Here is a 17,511-nt window from a genome sequence, read left to right on the forward strand (position 1 = left end):
GTAGCCGCCCTGAAGTCAACATGTTTTTGTAAGAAGCTCCATATAGAGTCCTGCTGCTGATGAGTGCCATCGCAGTCTTGCTTTCTGCTTTAAGAACAGAGAGTCAACACTTCCCATCTTCTCGACTCAGTCTGTTTGTTGTATCAATGTTGTGACATCAGTGCATTGGACCTGAAGCTCTGCGATCATTTCTATTAAAGATCAGTGAGTCATCAAGAGGAGGGAGCTCCACCATGTGTACTGTATGCAACTCAGTTTGGTCAAAAGTAGGCTGGTCCTCTGTCAGCTGTTGCGCCTCCACTGTAAGAAATACACATTGACAAAATCTTGAAATCCTCATTTATAGTTGTGTAATTAATTTCATTCAAATAAAAAGATTAAGAATTAGACTTGGTTCAGACTCTCTACTATTTAGCATCAAATAAAATATTTTAAGGGTTGGTACTGAAGTGGTGAAGTGATATTTTGTGCAGCGTGGCCGCTGTCCAGATCCTCCCAGTACTTTCTCGTCTTTTGCCCCTTATGCACCAGCCAGCTGGGAGGTCCCAGCTCAGCATAAAAGCCAAAGCCAGAGGAGAGAAATAATTTTTTCCTTCAAAGTTGCAGCAGCTGGAAGTCTTATTTGGAGTTAACGGACCCGCAGGCCGCTGCGTAAAGGTGGTGCGCGCTTAACGGGAGGCGTAAAGTTTGACCATAGGCAGAGATTAGAGAACCAAAGTAAATTCGATTGCAAGGTTCAACTTACTGTACAAACAAAGAACTTTTGCGAGTCTAAAGTCCGCTGAAGATGGCAGAAGGTGACTTTTACACGATGGGAAACCGGCAGCGGTTTCCTAGAGACCCGTTTGGAGAATCGCCGTTCCGGGATCAGTCGCCGTTCCGGGATCAGCTCGCATCCCGGTTCATGGAGGATGAATTCGGGATGCCGCCTTTCCCCGACGACCTCGGGATGGACTGGCCCGGTTGGGCTCGACCCGGCCGGCTTAGCACGCGCCTCGGCCCGTCGCCCTTTGGCGGCGGTTTACGCACAGGGTTCCCCACGCGTCACTCCACGGGAGGCCCCGCTCTTTACACCAGCAGGTACGGCGAGCCGTCCCCACGCAGCTCCCCCACGACCACAGGTGGCGAGCCCTGGAAGGTGTGCGTCAACGTCCACAGCTTCAAGCCAGAGGAGTTAAACGTTAAGACCAGAGACGGTTTTGTAGAGGTCTCAGGTGAGATGATGCTGACCAACACAATGGTTTAGGGTAAAAGTTTGCTGAAAAGAGGAGATGAACCGGTGGGTTGGAACTGTCATATCTTCTGCTCAGGGATTAAAAGTTTTACTTTGTATTGGCGCTTATAAGAGTGTAAATCCTTCACTGGGACGAACTTTAACTTTTCATACTGAACTTATATTTTTATGTAGAAAACTGTCAAAGTTATTGTGTAAGTTCAGGAATGTAAAGGAAGGATTTTTAAATTAATATTTGTTAAAATGTTAGAATCAGTAACATCTCATTCAAACTTTCTTGACTGGACCCTGACCAACTCTTATCCTTTTCTACTTGTCAAATTCGTGAACAAAACCTTTTACACTTAAACCATTGCCTTAGTTAATATTATAGTTTGCTTTTCTGAATTAGTAACATTTTGATCAAAATCTTTAAATCTATGTAATTTCGTTTGCAATTTCCTAAAAACCTCGTCTCACACTTTGTTTCAACTAATTGTGGTTCTGATCACCTTTTGGGCCTGTTGGTTACCATAAACTATAACACCAGCGCTCTGTCCACACATTGAAGTTTATGCAAATGACCTTTGAACTGTGATCAGGTTTGTATTGAACGTAATGCAAACACGACATGATATGTTTCTGGTCAGAGTAATTGCCTGATAGGAAAATAGAGAAGTGTACAGATCAAAAATGTGCCACAGCGGTTTATGCTAATGTTACCATGCTCCTGTTCACAATGACCTATTTCATATTGAACAGTTAATTTGACCAGAAACACGTTAAATGCTCTGCTTTCAGACTGCAAGATGTGATGCCTCCTATTTTTCTTCTGTATAAAAAGTAATTGTTGTACAGATGTTGTTGTGACAACCGCTTAAAGTTAATCAAGTAGCATTTGCAAAAACACTGCACTATTTTGATATTGTTGTAAAAGTTGAAGCAGAACTTCACTTTCCTTGTGAGCTAAAACTAACATGATATCATATTAAATTTACACAGAGTACAGGAAAGATGCTTATGACTAGATGTTCATTAAGAAATTATGAAATGCCCTTTCATAACTTTGCAGTTAATTAATCACCGCTTTAAGGTAAACTTTTTGCTTTCAAGAAATCTATCAGAAAAAAACCCATAAAATTTGGGAGATACGAACTAAAGATGTTTGTAGGAAAATGCATAAAATGAAATCTAAAATGGCCGAAACAGACTGTTGCTCTGAATGAAAACAGTCTTGTGGCTTCTCTCTCTCTCTGTCCGGGAAGTGAAAAGGCCTCAGTGGTATAACATGATCTCTGCATTGCTGATGAGTCCTTCTATAAAAGAGGAAGACAGATTTTTGGAATCTGGGACTTGGAAGTGGTTTGGCAGATCATAAAGCTCGGACACCTGTTTGAGATTCTTGGAGAATCACTCCCTCAGCCGCTCATGAGCTCAATTTAGATTTAAGGCAAGGTCCGTGACAACAGTCTCTGTTTACAATAAGATGGGAAGCTTGACGTCACTCAGAGAATGTTCTGGAAGGAAAGACAGCCAGGTCTGTAACCCAGCAAAACTCTTACAGGTTTTGTCCCTGACTGCGGGAGTAAGTTGCAGAAACGTCCTCCTGTCGATGCTTTATAAGATTCATTCCAGGGATACCCAGGTTTAAAGGGGGCACTGAGGACAGCTGCCTTCCTCCTGACCGTTCAGCTGTGAGTTTTTTATAAACACATTGTTGGTATGTCAGTTGGGTTATTCTATCCCAACTGACATACCTCGGCCTGTTCTAAATCTGTGGCAGGGTAGGGAATAAAACCGGTGAGATGTTTTTAGTCTGTTAAAGGCAAAGATAATCTAGAGTTTGCTACAATTCAGAAATAAGGACAATTGCTCCATCTCACTTTGACAAAGGAGAGTGAAGTGGAACGATGGACATAATTGTCTTTCCTAGCAAAATTGCACCAAATTAACTCAAAATCATCTGAATTAAAAATGTGGAACTGAAAGAGCTTTCAAGCTCTCAATTACTCTGTTCAAGTGTTTGTTCAACTAATAGTTCTTGGCTTTGCAACATATTATATACAGAGTGAATTAGTCAACCCTCTAAAAATAAATCTCAGTGGAAGTTTGGAATCGATGGCGAAGCGAGCAAAGTGCCTACTTTTTAAAGTACAACACAATTTCAGAGATGATTATATTTAAGAACTCAACATTTTAGTCCCTGATACGCTTTTCCTTCTATCTTCTAAAAAAGAAGCCGAGCCATCTTTTCATAAACTTTGGTTTTGATAGCGTTCTTTATTTAATAAAGAAAGAGCAATATCTAAATTTTTTTTGCATTTGAGTGATGGGTCATATGTAAAAGGAAAATCTTTGATTCTATTTCCACAAATGTTTTAGAAACAATCAGAAGCACCAGCCAGGCTTTGAAGGCGTGTAGCTCCCCAAACTGGACTGGAATACTTTTAAGGCTCAATGCACCAAAGATGCTTGATTTATAAACTTTGTTTTTCTAGAATAAATTCTTGGAGTATGTAGTTCAAAACATTCGTCCAGATTAAAATATAGTTTGATCCTTAAAACTGTGATCGTTTTTAAGAAACCAAGCAAAGCTCAATCTTTTATATCTTTTGTCCAAAAAAACTTAGTTATATCCATCCATCCATCCATCCATCCATCCATCCATCCATCCATCCATCCATCCATCCTAGGAGATAATCTGCTAAGTATATCTATGTTTGGCTTTAGCAAACATGAATCTAATCTCTGAAATAAAATTGGATTAGAACTGTGTAAAAGTTGTTCTCGTGATCCAAAAATACAGACTCTGTTATGGTTATAATAGCTCTATAAATAATTGAAACTTAATGCTAACATGTTATTTTTTGTGACTTGAGTTGTTTCTTTCTGCATTACAGTTGATAGACTGCTATTTAAAGAAGATAAGCATCTGGACTTGCAAGTTGTTTAAGCTAATTACTCTTTGCCTTTTGATTGAATGTTAACTAATTAGTTTAAAAGGATGAAAGCATTTGCTTTGGAGAAGTCTGGCACCCTAAGAGTAACTGTCTTCTGACCATTGCTTTCTGTTTGCATTTTGAAACTGTGTGGGAGTTTTTTGTGTTTCCTCTTAAATCCAGTGAAGACACAAACATAACCAATGGATTCCTTTTCAAAGAAATGTTTTGTGTACAAAAGTGCTTCAGTGGGCTACACTAGTGAGAGCTTGTCATACTTACAACCACAAACATCAGTTCTTTAACTGTGAATGTTGGCGACACCCTCTGTCTAAACACAGAGTGAGGCGTTTCGGGGAACATGGAGGAGGAAGAATCTTGTTGAGTAACTCTCTCTGGGGATGAGTTTCACATCTGAAGTCATGCCGAGTTCTTCGCAATAATCCTATGACCTCACTGATGATCATAACTCATCCATTCCTTCTCTGGGGCTTCAGCCTTAGTTTCTAGTGAAGTGCAGCTCTGTTAGCAGGTAGAGACGTCACAGCGGGGGTGTAGGGTAACACATAGTTTAACCTGACGTGCTCAAAGGGGCTGAGCGCAGTGACAGGCCACACTCCTCCCAGCAGCGTTGACATTTTAGCTGTCGAGGAGCAGCTGCTGGTCAGCTAAAGCAGTTTGCCTGTAATGAACAGGGAGAAGGTGGAGCAGGGTCAGTCCAGGACTGCATGTTCCTCCCAGCAGGAGATCCGTCTGTGTCTGCAGGAGAGTCATTCCGAGAATCAATCAAAGAAGACGGGGTTGATGTAGTTTGGCTTAAAACAACAGCAGAGCAGGGACTGAGCAATGGAAACTGTGTGTGTGCCAAGTGAACTTCTGTTAAATCAACACCTCTTTCGCTGACGTCCATGTTTGAAATTTAAATGGTCACAGGTGTTGGGTTTCCAATGTGCGGTCCATGAGATTGTGTAATCACAGGTCAATGCTGCAGTGGCGCCACCAAGAGGGCGACCTTGGGGGCAATTAGCATCTTCAAGCTTGCTGATCTTTGTTTTTCCCCCCAACCAGGAAAACATGAAGAAAAACAGGAGGAAGGAGGGATTGTGACGAAGAATTTCACAAAGAAGATACAGTGAGTATAACCGAGAAGGTTTATCTCTAACGATAAGAGCTCTCTGTCTGCACATTGTCAAGAAAGAGGGTTTGGCTACAGTTATATTTCACAGCAAAAGAAAAAAAAAAGCAGTAATTAAGCATTAATTTTACCCTCCCTTAATAAAAGTGTAGCTCTATTTAGTGGAGAACAGGTTGATGAGCTTTAATGACTTATAGACTGACTTTATTTAACATTCATCAGAAATATATTAGAGTTTAAGTTACTGACAGATAAAACTGAGTGAATACTGAAGTTAATGCACAATGTTGACTTTAGTTTTCCTTAATCAGATATGTTTCCTGTAAGATTTTAGCAATTCTTGCCAAAACCTGAAGGAAACTCTTAGAACTGGTTGTAGATATGTAAATGTGGAAGGAATCAAACTTTGATGAGGATCCTTTTATTTTCTATGAACTTGTCATATTTTACAATAAAAAGGCAACATCTCAGTGTACTTTAAGCTTTATATGAAGGAGTCAGATAAATATTGCTCTTTAATATTGTTTGCCATCAAAGTCTTTTCTGTGTTATTTCTGAATGTCCAGAAAGTACAAAGTTCCAGTTGGAATAATGAAAAGTTTTGAGACATAATTGTTTTTCTTTTTTTCTCTATGGTTGCTATTGTATTACTAAGAGAAAAGTTTCATAGGGGCTCTAGGTTAAATCACAGCTGGCAAAAAATAAATAAAAAGTCAGAGGATAATTACACACCTCTGTCATTAATTAGGGCACACTGTGTATGTTGTTGCTCTGAAAAACAAGTTATGTGGGTCTAAGTGTCAGAAAAAGGTTGTGTGATTCTTAAAATTACATTTCCTGTGATGCCCCTAAAGGATATGTGTTCCTTTAGATGTTGTACTATTTGTATGCTGCTGGTGTGTCCAAACAGAGATAATATAATGTTAGCTGTTAGCTGTTTCCATAGTTCAGCACACTTAAATCAGATGAAGGGTTCACGCAGGACTCTACAGACCTACTGGCATGCCGAGGAGGTAATTCAGTCAATAACTTTACCTATTTTTGAGCAGAGACACATCTAAAAGATGCAGGATATTGACTCTTAAGCATTGGAATTGAACAACTCTGGAATACTGCATGTATGTTGGGATCAAAGGTGTAGAATTTGTGGTCTTTAACTGTTTTACAGCAAATTATTGCCTGCAGTTTATTGTTTTTCTTTGCTTTGTGTTGTTTTTTTTCATATTTAAGGATCAACTCCCCTCCTAAATGATTTTGTGAGATAATTACAACCTGGAATTAAAGGTTTTCTAGTTTTATACACATTTACCTTCTTGCTTGGTTGTTAAAGAAAATCCTTTGCGAAATAACAGGGGCTAGACAAGTGTGTGGCTGCAGGGTTAATCAAATTTTTGGCACTTGCTCCTTTCCTACATTATGCTTATAGTGTTGCAAAAGATTCCCTCACGTTATTACAGTTTCTGCGACTTTGGAGAAGCACTTGAATAAATTCTGCAGCAGTGGAGCTTATGTGCAACATGGGTTATCTGAGTGTCCTCTCACTCATGTAGCATAATTTTTCAACATATCTGAAGAATCTGTGGTAGCCTGGCCATGTTGGAGATCAAATAGTGTATGCTACAGCCTCAGATTCACAGGATAGTAACAGGATTCTCACTCACAGGGAGCTTCAGTCCTTCAGTTCATTTGGGGACACTGGATCTAACATCGCTGCAAAACCAACTTGCACCTAAAATCTGCTTAGCTGCATTTCAACATAAAATCCATCAGCTATAATACAGTCGGTGTTTTCACAATGTAGTGTCGGCTTTAGGAAGATTTAAGTTAAAGTTTTGGTCAGGCCTCTCTTAAAAAAGAGATTTTTAATCTCAATAAGACATACCTGGTTAAATAAAAGTTACATACATTCATTAAGTTAATTTCTTATGCCTATAAGGATTGGGAACAAAGATAGCTAAGCTGTTCCTTTAAGTCCATAAATATCCATCCATTGTCTAAACCAGTTTTTCCTTGCAGGGAGGCGCAGGAGGACTAGTTCCTATTTCCAGCAGTCATTGGTCGAGAGTTAATGGGCATTAAATTATTATATATGACAGGAATTTTTTCAAAGAATTGCCTGAAGGGAAGAGCAAAAGATATCTTTGATTCTGCATTAAGACCAGATGACAAAGCAAAGAAACATTCCAACCAATTATTTAAGTTGTGCTCTTCTCTGAGCAGGGCCACTTATAAAAACTCTGTGCAGATTGGGAGACTCCTCCACAATGAGCCCTTGTTGCAGGTCCTTCGAGCCAAACTGGCAACACAGACAATTACCTCAACCTGCCTGTCTCTGCATCTCGTCCCATTTAATTGTGCAGTAGGAGGACTTCAAACACGGAGAGCCAAATCCTTGGTGTGAATCAGCCTTTTACAGGCTCGTCAGTCGAGTTCTGCTAATATTCTGCTAGCTAATTAAGCAGGTGCCCTGCAGCCCTGTGCTATTCATATACAAAATTGGAACTTCGTCAGATTGGGTCTGAGTATGGCTCCTGAGTTAATAAAAACCTCAAGTCAGTGACAGACTAAATATTTAAAGGGTTGGAAAAGAGAGAAGTGGGGGATGGGATGATAAGAGGTCATGTATAAATAACTGCCCCCAATGCAGAAATCCACTGGCTAAACAGACTGTACACATAGCCCGATAAGCACTTTTAAGTTAACGTGTGTAGCAGAGACTGTATGTTTAACTAGAATACCAAAGGTCATGTCACCAGTTTGGCAGTATTTCAGGTATTTACAACAAAAAACTAACCAATAATTATCAATGTCAACTGATCCCCCGGCCATAGACCAAAGTCTAACCATGAAGTTTGTGTGTTTCAAACAAGCAAGAAAAGCATCAATTAACCAAAAAATGTTCAAACCTGGGGGTAAAGCTAGCAGGACATTTACTTCCCCAACAACACATAACTGTGTCTCAACAAGATACGTGATAACCCTGGATGAAATGTCTGCTAGAGGTTATAGGTTCCACTCACATGCATACACACCTTGTTCTGTTTCTTGTCTCTCCGGGGTTCAGAATCTCTACGAGGTAAAAGCTTGCTTGATGGTTTTCTGGCAGCTGTGCAAAATCAATGCCTGAGATAAACTGTACACTTGCCAAAGTCAAACGCGTTCTCCCCAAACTGGAGACAGATGAGGTCTGTGCTCGGGGCCGACATCACGGACCACCGGAGTGATTTGACTTTGTCAGAAGTCGAGGCTTTGCTTTGTAGAAATTGGCTGAGTGAAGAAAGGTGAGGGAGGGTGGTGTGTAAACTCATAAAGGTTATTAGCTTCTTTTTTTTTTTACTGGCTCACACCCACCTTCATTTAACTCTCAGCTGCATCTTGTTTTGTCACCAGAGTGTATGCTACAGTGAGTCTATGAATAGTAATATCAGGCTGTAACTTTTTATGCAGACTATAGTATTTTTGCACATAATTGAAAGAGGTATGAAATCTACTGTACATAAGATAAAGAGCTCTGCATGGTTATTGAGGCAAAGTGTTTGCAACGTCTTATTCCTAGTTATTTATTTTTTGCTGCAGCAGCATAATCTCACACTGAAATATTTAGGGGAAAAAAAAATCAACTTTTAACTGCAGTATGCTTGTAAGAAAATAACATTTGAACTACATATGTGACACAATTACCGGTAATGGCACAACTAGCAACTATCGAACTGAATCATTCTTTATATTTTTTTCACCTTTAGGTTGCTTGAGTCTCCAGAAATGTTTATTTCTATACGATCCTGGGCTTCCTGTTTCTCTGGGGTGTAAATATGATAAAAAGAGGTCAAGTTCTCTTAGCCCATCTTCAAAATGGAAAAGACAGTCGATGGAATATGTTTTTATGCAGATGTGTGTTGATATTTGAGAGCTTAAGCAGAGGAGGGCTGGAGTTCTGCCTTAAAGTTGCATTATTTGCACTCATTATTTGCCTACAGTTGTTTTTCTCTGTCTTTTCACGTTGAATTTTGATAAATCAGAAAGCTAATGCAATTTAATTTGTAATTTTAAGTTTGGCATGTTGTCCAGTCCTAATGATAACGGATGTGATGGTATGTGAAAAAAGCAGGTATTCCGCCATAAAGTCCAGTAGTGGCTTCTTTCAAAATGGGATAGTGAAAAGCTCAGTATGTTACTTTAAAAAGGGAGAACTGAACAAGGTCAGCACTGATAAAACCTTATCTATATTCCCTTTTCAATCCCAAGTCTATCCCAAGGGTCTCACTAAAAAAAAGCATGAAGTAACTAGTGATTTAAATGTTTTGGGGTTTTTTTAATCAACAATGACACAACATAAAATGTCGTTAACAGTTGTCTAGATATCTTTATTGGCATTATTAATGTCCATATTAAACTAGCAGTGACTGCATGAAGCTTTTTGCAGTTTGAAGCTATGAGACCTTCACTGAGGAAATATGTCTTGCTTATCACTTTATATCTGTGTTTATGGTGCTATTATCTCTCTGTCTCAAAGCACAAAATGTGCATTTTTTAATGAATTATTGGTCTCTACCATGGTCTGTCCCGAGCTCTTTGCCATATTAACTGTTTCCTATGATTCTTTTTCCTTTGTTAATGTTTCAAATTGTACCACCTGCTGTGAAAGTTTGGACATTGGAATCAGCTCAATCTGCAGGTCATTCAGATGTCGTGTCCATATAGTTGGATTTTATTTGTCCACAGAGTGTTTTTCCTCTGAGCTTGTTAGAGTTTTCGCATCTTACCTCACAAAAGATGAGAGTTTGTGAAAATAGGAAAACCTTTTTTGTTTTTCCACAAAAAGTAACCATATTCAGTTCCAGTTTCTGCAGTGCTTTTGCTCTATTTCCCATCAATCCTCAGTGTTTGTCTTCAAGCCTGTGGGCCCCCATTTATCCTCCCAAGTGACACTTCACTGCCCTTGGGTTGCATTTTATCTCTTTGCGGCTGCTGTTATCCTAGCTGTCAAAAATAGGATCAGCTATAACCCTGTTGATGCACAGAGTATTGCCGCATCATTATTTTATTTTAGACGATAACATTGATCTTAAAAACAGTCTCTGAAGTGGACCTTCACATCTCAGTGGAATACAGTCTGTGGTATCTGAACACAGAAATAGACATGACGTGATGTCTCTGTCTGAGGTTCATCAGCCCGCTCTGACTTGTATTTCACAGAGGAGTGGAAAGCCAGTGGAGGGTCCTCTCTAATTAAAAGGAGGGTAGATCGGGCGCCTCCTCTGCTGAACGTCCCGATGGCAACCCGGTGTTTATATTAACTCCCCAAGAACAGTTGGCTGCTCACCAAGCACACCTACCGTATCCATATTTAGCCATACTGGCTGACAAAGAGGGGAGTTTAAGTCTGTGTGCAGCTGCAGCAGCTTTTAGAGTTCATTTATCCAGCATTACAATCAAACGCTGGTCTGCCGTAAACTTTTAGACTACAAAGTATTTTCTGGATGTTGCAATTCTGATGTTACACAGACGTCTACCTTCAACTTATTTTCAAAGCAAGTTATCCAGTTCTGTTGTTGGAAAAAAACAGCTGTAGATGAGGGCAGTTACACATACAGTCCTGAAAATACGCAGGTGTTTAACTTACCTAGATTTAAAATCTAATTTCCTGAAATTTGCAGTTGTTTCCTTTCTTGCTATCTGCAGCGGTTTGATGAGGGTGAAGTTTTATTACAAACTAGATTTGCTGGATGAGAGATTTTTGTAGCATCTAAAATCCTTGGAAGCCAACAAGGACACGGTGAAAGTTTTTAACAATCTTCTTCAGACATGCAGCACTAAAAATCCGTCAAACTGAAGGTTGTTTTTATGGGCATTGACAAAGTTGCAATAAAGTCTGGCAGTGCTGAACAATGTTTGTACAGCGGTTCCACAGAAAGAAATGTCACAGAGTTCTGTACAAACTCCCTGCTCTGTTCATCTTTTCCGCCCCATTCGGCTTCTCTTGTGTCTCCCACATATCTTGCAGCATTCTGAACATACACAGAAGCTTTCTGTCAAGTAAAAAACAACTTAAGTGATGCCCTCACATTTACATTCCCTCTCTTCTGTTTCTTCAGGATCCCCACCGATGTGGACCCCCTGACAGTCTTTGCTTCCTTGTCGCCTGAGGGTGTCCTCATCATCGAGGCTCGGCAGACTCCACCGTACTACCTCTTTAGCAGCGAAGACTCCCCGGGAAGGGAAATTCAGGAAGTGGAGGCTCCGAAACCCCAAGAGGCCCCAGCAGTCTAAACTGGCACCCCCAGACCGACATGATCACATAAATCTACATAATCAGTTATGAGTTTGAAATAAAAACTGCTCACTGAACTGTCATCTTATTTAAACACTTAGAGAAGAAAATCTGAAATATTTTTAGGGCAGGGAATTCATAAAACAGTTCCACAAAAAGCAGGCATGTTATAGTAATACATTCTGGGTTTTTTTCCTTCCTCGAGTACAACTAAGACTATCAAGTCCTATAACAGTTATTTTGCTTAAGAAAATATTTAATTGCATCATCAATAGGTCGCAATTGAGACATTTATTTTGTAACGCCTATGCAAAGTAGAAAGATAAAGAAAATTGGTGGACTTTTTTTAATTTCTTTATGTACACAATGAATATTTTCAATAAATAGTTTATAATGTATTTTATGTCTGCTTTTTATTTAAAGAATTTGTCCTTTATAATAAAACATAAATGAATTGAAGAAAAAAAACATGAGTGATGTGATTTAATTATACTGTTTGCGCTGAACGATACTAACAATTTTTAAAAAGTAACACTTTTCTCCATATATTGATATATTGTTTTATATATATATATATATATATATATATATAAACAATATGGCTCATTACCAAGTGTGCCACTCTGTCAGGGGCGCCATATTGATCAGTAGCATTCGAAAGATAAAAGAAAGAAAAAGGTCCGACTCATCATATCTGACATGGATTATTCAACATTAGTCGTAGACTGATCAGAAATACATTTTAAGGTTGATGAAACTTTTTATATCTGAAAACGCAAAAAGACTTTTTGATGCTTTTTAGTATCTGCAAGACCAAAAACTCCAAGAATATATACAGCTTGTTCAACTTCGTTCTGATCTGTTTTAAATCGATTACATATTTAGTTTAATTGATTCTTCTTATCTCAATATTGTAAAATCTTATATTAATTAGGTAATATACTAATGTATTTTAATATACATTAATGCATTAACATATTTAAATTGTTCCATTTATACCTGATTAAACCTCTTTAGTAGATTTTTTCCTCCCCATTAGGTACCACAGGCCTTCATTGCATAATCAGGTATTATAAATATGCCCACTTACTGATGATACTGTTTACAAATGCGAACTGCAGGGAGTGTTAAAATCAGGTTCCAAGTTAACAATTTGCGTGTGCAGATTGGTGTATTAGAAATCCTTGAGTAGAAGGTTAATTCATCCATTTTAACATGGAACTGTTAGTGAAACAGGGAATGATTGTGCCTTAATGTCTTTATCATAAAGTGAACCTGGATGGTTCATCTTTGTATGCATTGACAATATGTTGTATATATACATTTCAATTGGTGCAAAATTGTTTGATGTATTAATTTGAAGTGAGCATTTTTCTATTTATGATTGCATGCTTGCTTGATGGACAATTGACTTATTTGTGAAAAGCAGTTCGTTTTCTGCAATCCTCTCTGTTGATGTCTTTTTACTGAGAAATGCAATTAAAGTGTCCATCCTTCATTTATGTGTTTTTATTTGAAAATAAAGAAAAAAACAATACCAGTCACAGGCCTTGTTCCAGGGATCTGGAGAACCTGTGGCGTTATTGTTGGACAGCAGTAGGAACTGGGCGGCAGCTTAGCGAGGAGCTTAGTGCTGGCTCCGATAGGCACCGCTGTGCGCTGGCGTCAGGATGGACCCAACTCGCTCATGCGCCCTGCCAGGGCTTTAGAAAGAGGATGGAAAAAAACTGGGACTGTTCCACTGACTATTGTGTGATGCAAAATAACGTAATCTTCTCTGTGTGCTGGAATCGACGGGGATAATTGGTGCAAATTTAAAAAGTTTCCAACCGGAGCTGCGCTCTGAAAGGATAAAAAGACTCTCTTGGTTCTGTGTTGGCAAAGACATTGTGTGATGGGTTGCACTCACATGAACTGTTACAATTACTGTCGTTAGGTTACATGTGTGGACTTCACTTAAGCTGTTTCTATAGTAACAGCATAAGTGAATGAATTGTGCTTTTCAATGAGCAACTTATTGATGTCAAAGTGGCAAAGAAAAAGATGTGAACATTCAACGTCATAACCAACTTCTGATTTAAAAAAATAATGAGGTTAAGTTACTTTAATCTTGTACATTGTATATTTTAGTGGTTAACTTTAGATGTAATAGATGAACACAAATTTTACTTTCACATGATACTACTTTATTAGAGCTCCAAACACAGCAGGCTTTAATGGCGCTATAGCTAATGACAAAAAGGCATCTGTGGAGCTGGTTTAAGGCAGACAATGCAGGCTAATACTCTTGTGTTTAGTCGGTGTGCTGTTGCTCTATGTTAGCAGCCTCCAGCTCCTGGCTTTGGACGTCACTCAGCAGAGCTGATCCCAGCTCCTGCTCCTGAGGGGGAGCGAGCTCCTGGGCTCCCTCTGCCTTCACCTGGATCTCTTCATCCACGACTGGCTCTTTGTGTTCCAGGAGCTTGGATGTACCCAGGCTTTCTTGGCTTTCTGGGACTTCGTGGTGCTCAGAAGCCTTTTGGATGCTCTCTAAGCATTTATCTTCCTCAGGCAGTGAAGAATGGGACTGTCCAGCTGGCTTTTCTCTGGCTTCCTTGTCTCCCTGCTCCAGGCCAGCTGTGGTGCTGCTGGGCTGAACCGGATCACTGCAGGCCTCTAATTGAGACTCTTCCTCCTGATCTTCATGTTTTGTTTCTGGTTCTCCATTGCCCTCAACCTCCACCTGAATTTGCAGACGAATATGAAAATAAGTGGATATGTTGCTTACAGCTTTATTGTAATAAAAAAAAAACTCAATTTAAATAACAACAGTATTAGGATATGTGTGCGCATATAAAAATGTCACCATTATTATTTTTGGTTGTTTTATGAAATATTTTTCAAATACAATTTGTTGTATTTATTTCAAAATATGAACAAATTATGTTTTCTTTGCATTTTTGCATGGCATTCTGCCGGCATTTACATTGCTTTCCTGGGGATGAGATGGGGGCAGTAGTGACGAAAAGGAACCTTTGTTTGGGGGGGCGTTGATTCCGGGTTGGTTTTAGGGCGGACTTCCTGTTTGCCTCAGACGCAATGTGGACGCTAAAGGCGCCATTTCGGTTGTCATTGCTGAAGCCTGTTTTACTATATTTAAGGTCAGTACACGGTGAAAACACATCAGAACTTCTTTGTAATATGTTTACATTTTAAATAGCACTGCGTTACAGTTTCTGTGCACCTTTCTGCTAATAGTTGTAAGTTTTATATGTCGAGGTTTAGATTGCCAGGATGCCAACACCCGCTGTGTAAGTTGAACAGCGTTAAAAGACCGTGATATCTCACTAACTCCAGGTTTTAGGAAGTTAGTCAGCCACAAATGACAAATGTTGGTCACTCTGACAAGAAGAAACAAGCTCAATCCAACAAGTGCTTATTAGAAAGAAAACCATTAAATCTTCTCTTTGTTGCCATGAACATCCCTGAGTGGAGTTATGGGAGATCCCACGAGTTGCAGGATCTCAATATCTCTGCATTGAGACTTCTTGTAGTGATAACAAGCTGACATCGGCATTGAGGGAGATGTTGCCCAACTCTGCCACACTACCTCCACCAAAAACTGGTTAGCATTGGCAGAGATTACTTTTTTTTCATGGGTGCAATCCATATCAACTCTGCTGCTCAACCCATAATTTTCCTCAGAAATGTGGCACACTTAAGACAAAATAACAGGCTTTCAGTACAACAGTATATGATTTGTTACCAAAAAGCAGTTTTCCAGAAGGAAACAAATTGGCAAAGCATAACTTTTCTTGCTTTTTGTGTTAATGTTGCTAGGCAACAGATTTCTCAAGCTAATTGCAGCTTGTCATTTTTGCACAATATGTTATCTTGCAAGTCTTGACATAGATTACTTCCACAAATAAGATTGTGGCCTAAGATTTCCATTCTTAGGCCTTGTTTTCAGCTCATCCGAGTGTTTTTATCTTCTCAAATTCAAGATTCAAGAAATGAAAACCATATTTAAAAATTTGTTAAGCTTTAAAGAAGTTTAATATGTGACAACCTTTATTGGGATGATGATGGCAGCAGGAGCTGAGGCTTCAGGAAGTGGAGCTTCTACAGTCAGGAAACCATCAACGGAGAGTGAGGACTCAAGTTTGGTAACGTTCACCTGAGCTGGAAGCCTTCAAATCACAAACTCTTGTTTAGATCACCACACCAAACACTGTTAACACTGAAACAAATGTAGATCTCTTTTATTTTTCTTGCTTGAGCATTTCATGAATCAATTATTAATAAAATAAATAAAGGGGATCAACAACAGTGATGGCTTAATCCTAAATATCAGCAGGCTAATGTCTGTGGCCTCTTTGTCTACCTGTATTTTCTTGTAAAACATCTGGCGATAAATCCATGCTCGTCAGGCCTCTCCTCGTGTTTCCCTGGGGAAAGATTAGTGTTTATAGGGAGGTACACGAGGACACAGAAGAATCAACCGACACTGAGAAACCACTCAGCACAGAAATTAATTTCTTCCACAGAGCTGTGATGTTAATTTCCCCAAGCACGATATTTAAGCAGCTTTCTAAATTTGTAGCGTTCAGCTTTTTCTCCATCGCGGTTTCAGATGTGCGTATTTATTCTGTGAAGTGCGGGGAAAGTATTTTTAGAAGACTCTTCTCCTTACTCGGATGATGATGTGAGATAAGATTATTAATGCTTTATCAGGATTAAAAATCTGCCTTGTGAGTAAAACTAATTAACACTTATGCCAGACATTTTCAGAGGGGTTAATTAACAGAGCAGTACCTCCAATTTCCAGGAATCCATCCCTGACACTGACAGAGATCTCCGAGGGGGAAAAGTGAGACACATCCATGCTGACCCTCCACTTGCTGACCTTCTGACCAGAATGAGGCATCGGCTCGGAGATGTAGGGCACAAACAGAGGCGCCGGTACGCAACCCGGCCAGGACCAGGCTGCCAAGCCCTTCTTGATCCAACGAGAATCCCCAGTCTCCAGGAAAGGCGGCAGGCCAACATCCTGACTGGAAACCCATTTTCTCAGAGGGTATAGAGGCCCAACCCTGTCATACTCCCCGCAGGACATTTCTTTAATTGTCTGCTCACTCAAATGGATTCAAAGTAAACCTTGCTAAACGACAGAGAGTAGATTGTGGATTGAAAGATCAACAAAAACAAAGGAAATGCCCAAAAGCTAAGTGAGCTGACAGAGAAATGTACATAGGGGTTTTATATAGAGCAGGCCGTGCAGGCATGAGGTGATGGGCGTGGATCGTAAACGGTTACCTCTTGCTGACCGGGTGAACGTAATTGTTTATATTTATAACTTTTAAAGATGTGATGGCAAATAGCAGGAAGTTCACGGTGGCCAGGGTGTGTTTGAACCACTGCATCTGTTTCCCGAAGATCATACTTGTCACATCCCAGTGAACTCTGTTCTGCCAGCGATGACTTCGCTCCTTAGCCTGGTCATGAGCCAGTCTTACAGCCTCACCCCCTCCACACACACACACACACACACACACACACACACACACACACACACACACACACACACACACACACACACACTCACATACACACACACACACTCTCTCTCTCTCTCTCTCTCCCTGTGTTTCACCCCTCAAAGGACACAGTGGCAGCAGTTTGTCTGAAGCATAAAATACCTCTGCCAGAGGCTGAAAAGCACAGAAAAGACTGGATTTCTGTTAGCCACAGTGTCTGTAGCACATGTGTATTGAGTGCACAAAGCTGCATTCCAACCCAATTTTTCTCTTTCTGTGCCGTTTCAACAGGATTATTATTGTTCCCGTTTTTATCAAGTATGACAGACGTGTCAGTGATTCATTTTTGGAGCTGTGTGCTCTGATATCTTGGCATACTGTCCATTGGAGCACAAAACAGATGAAACAGATGTTTCTGACACTTTGTGCAATGCTTG

The 17,511-nt window shown here is 39.7% G+C and overlaps 2 protein-coding genes across 2 annotated transcripts; one reads left to right on the forward strand and one right to left on the reverse strand.

Annotated features, from left to right (window-relative positions):
- Positions 1-549: 549 nt before the first annotated feature.
- On the forward strand, positions 550-13,056 carry hspb8 (heat shock protein b8). The gene is made up of 3 exons (XM_008417860.3): positions 550-1,214; positions 5,221-5,284; positions 11,383-13,056. Exons 1-3 carry the CDS (start codon positions 788-790, stop codon positions 11,555-11,557), a joined length of 666 nt encoding a protein of 221 aa, XP_008416082.1. The 5' UTR covers positions 550-787; the 3' UTR covers positions 11,558-13,056.
- A 665-nt stretch (positions 13,057-13,721) lies between these two features.
- LOC103469858 (uncharacterized) lies at positions 13,722-16,659 on the reverse strand. Its single transcript, XM_008417859.2, has 4 exons — positions 16,353-16,659; positions 15,922-15,985; positions 15,607-15,727; positions 13,722-14,280 (listed from the first exon to the last, which is right to left on the reverse strand). Exons 1-4 carry the CDS (start codon positions 16,651-16,653, stop codon positions 13,852-13,854), a joined length of 915 nt encoding a protein of 304 aa, XP_008416081.1. The 5' UTR covers positions 16,654-16,659; the 3' UTR covers positions 13,722-13,851.
- Between the last annotated feature and the right edge of the window lie 852 nt (positions 16,660-17,511).

Source organism: Poecilia reticulata, chromosome 9 (genome assembly GCF_904066995.2).
Source record: "Poecilia reticulata chromosome 9, P_reticulata-male-v2, whole genome shotgun sequence".
NCBI classification, from domain to species: Eukaryota; Metazoa; Chordata; class Actinopteri; order Cyprinodontiformes; family Poeciliidae; genus Poecilia; species Poecilia reticulata.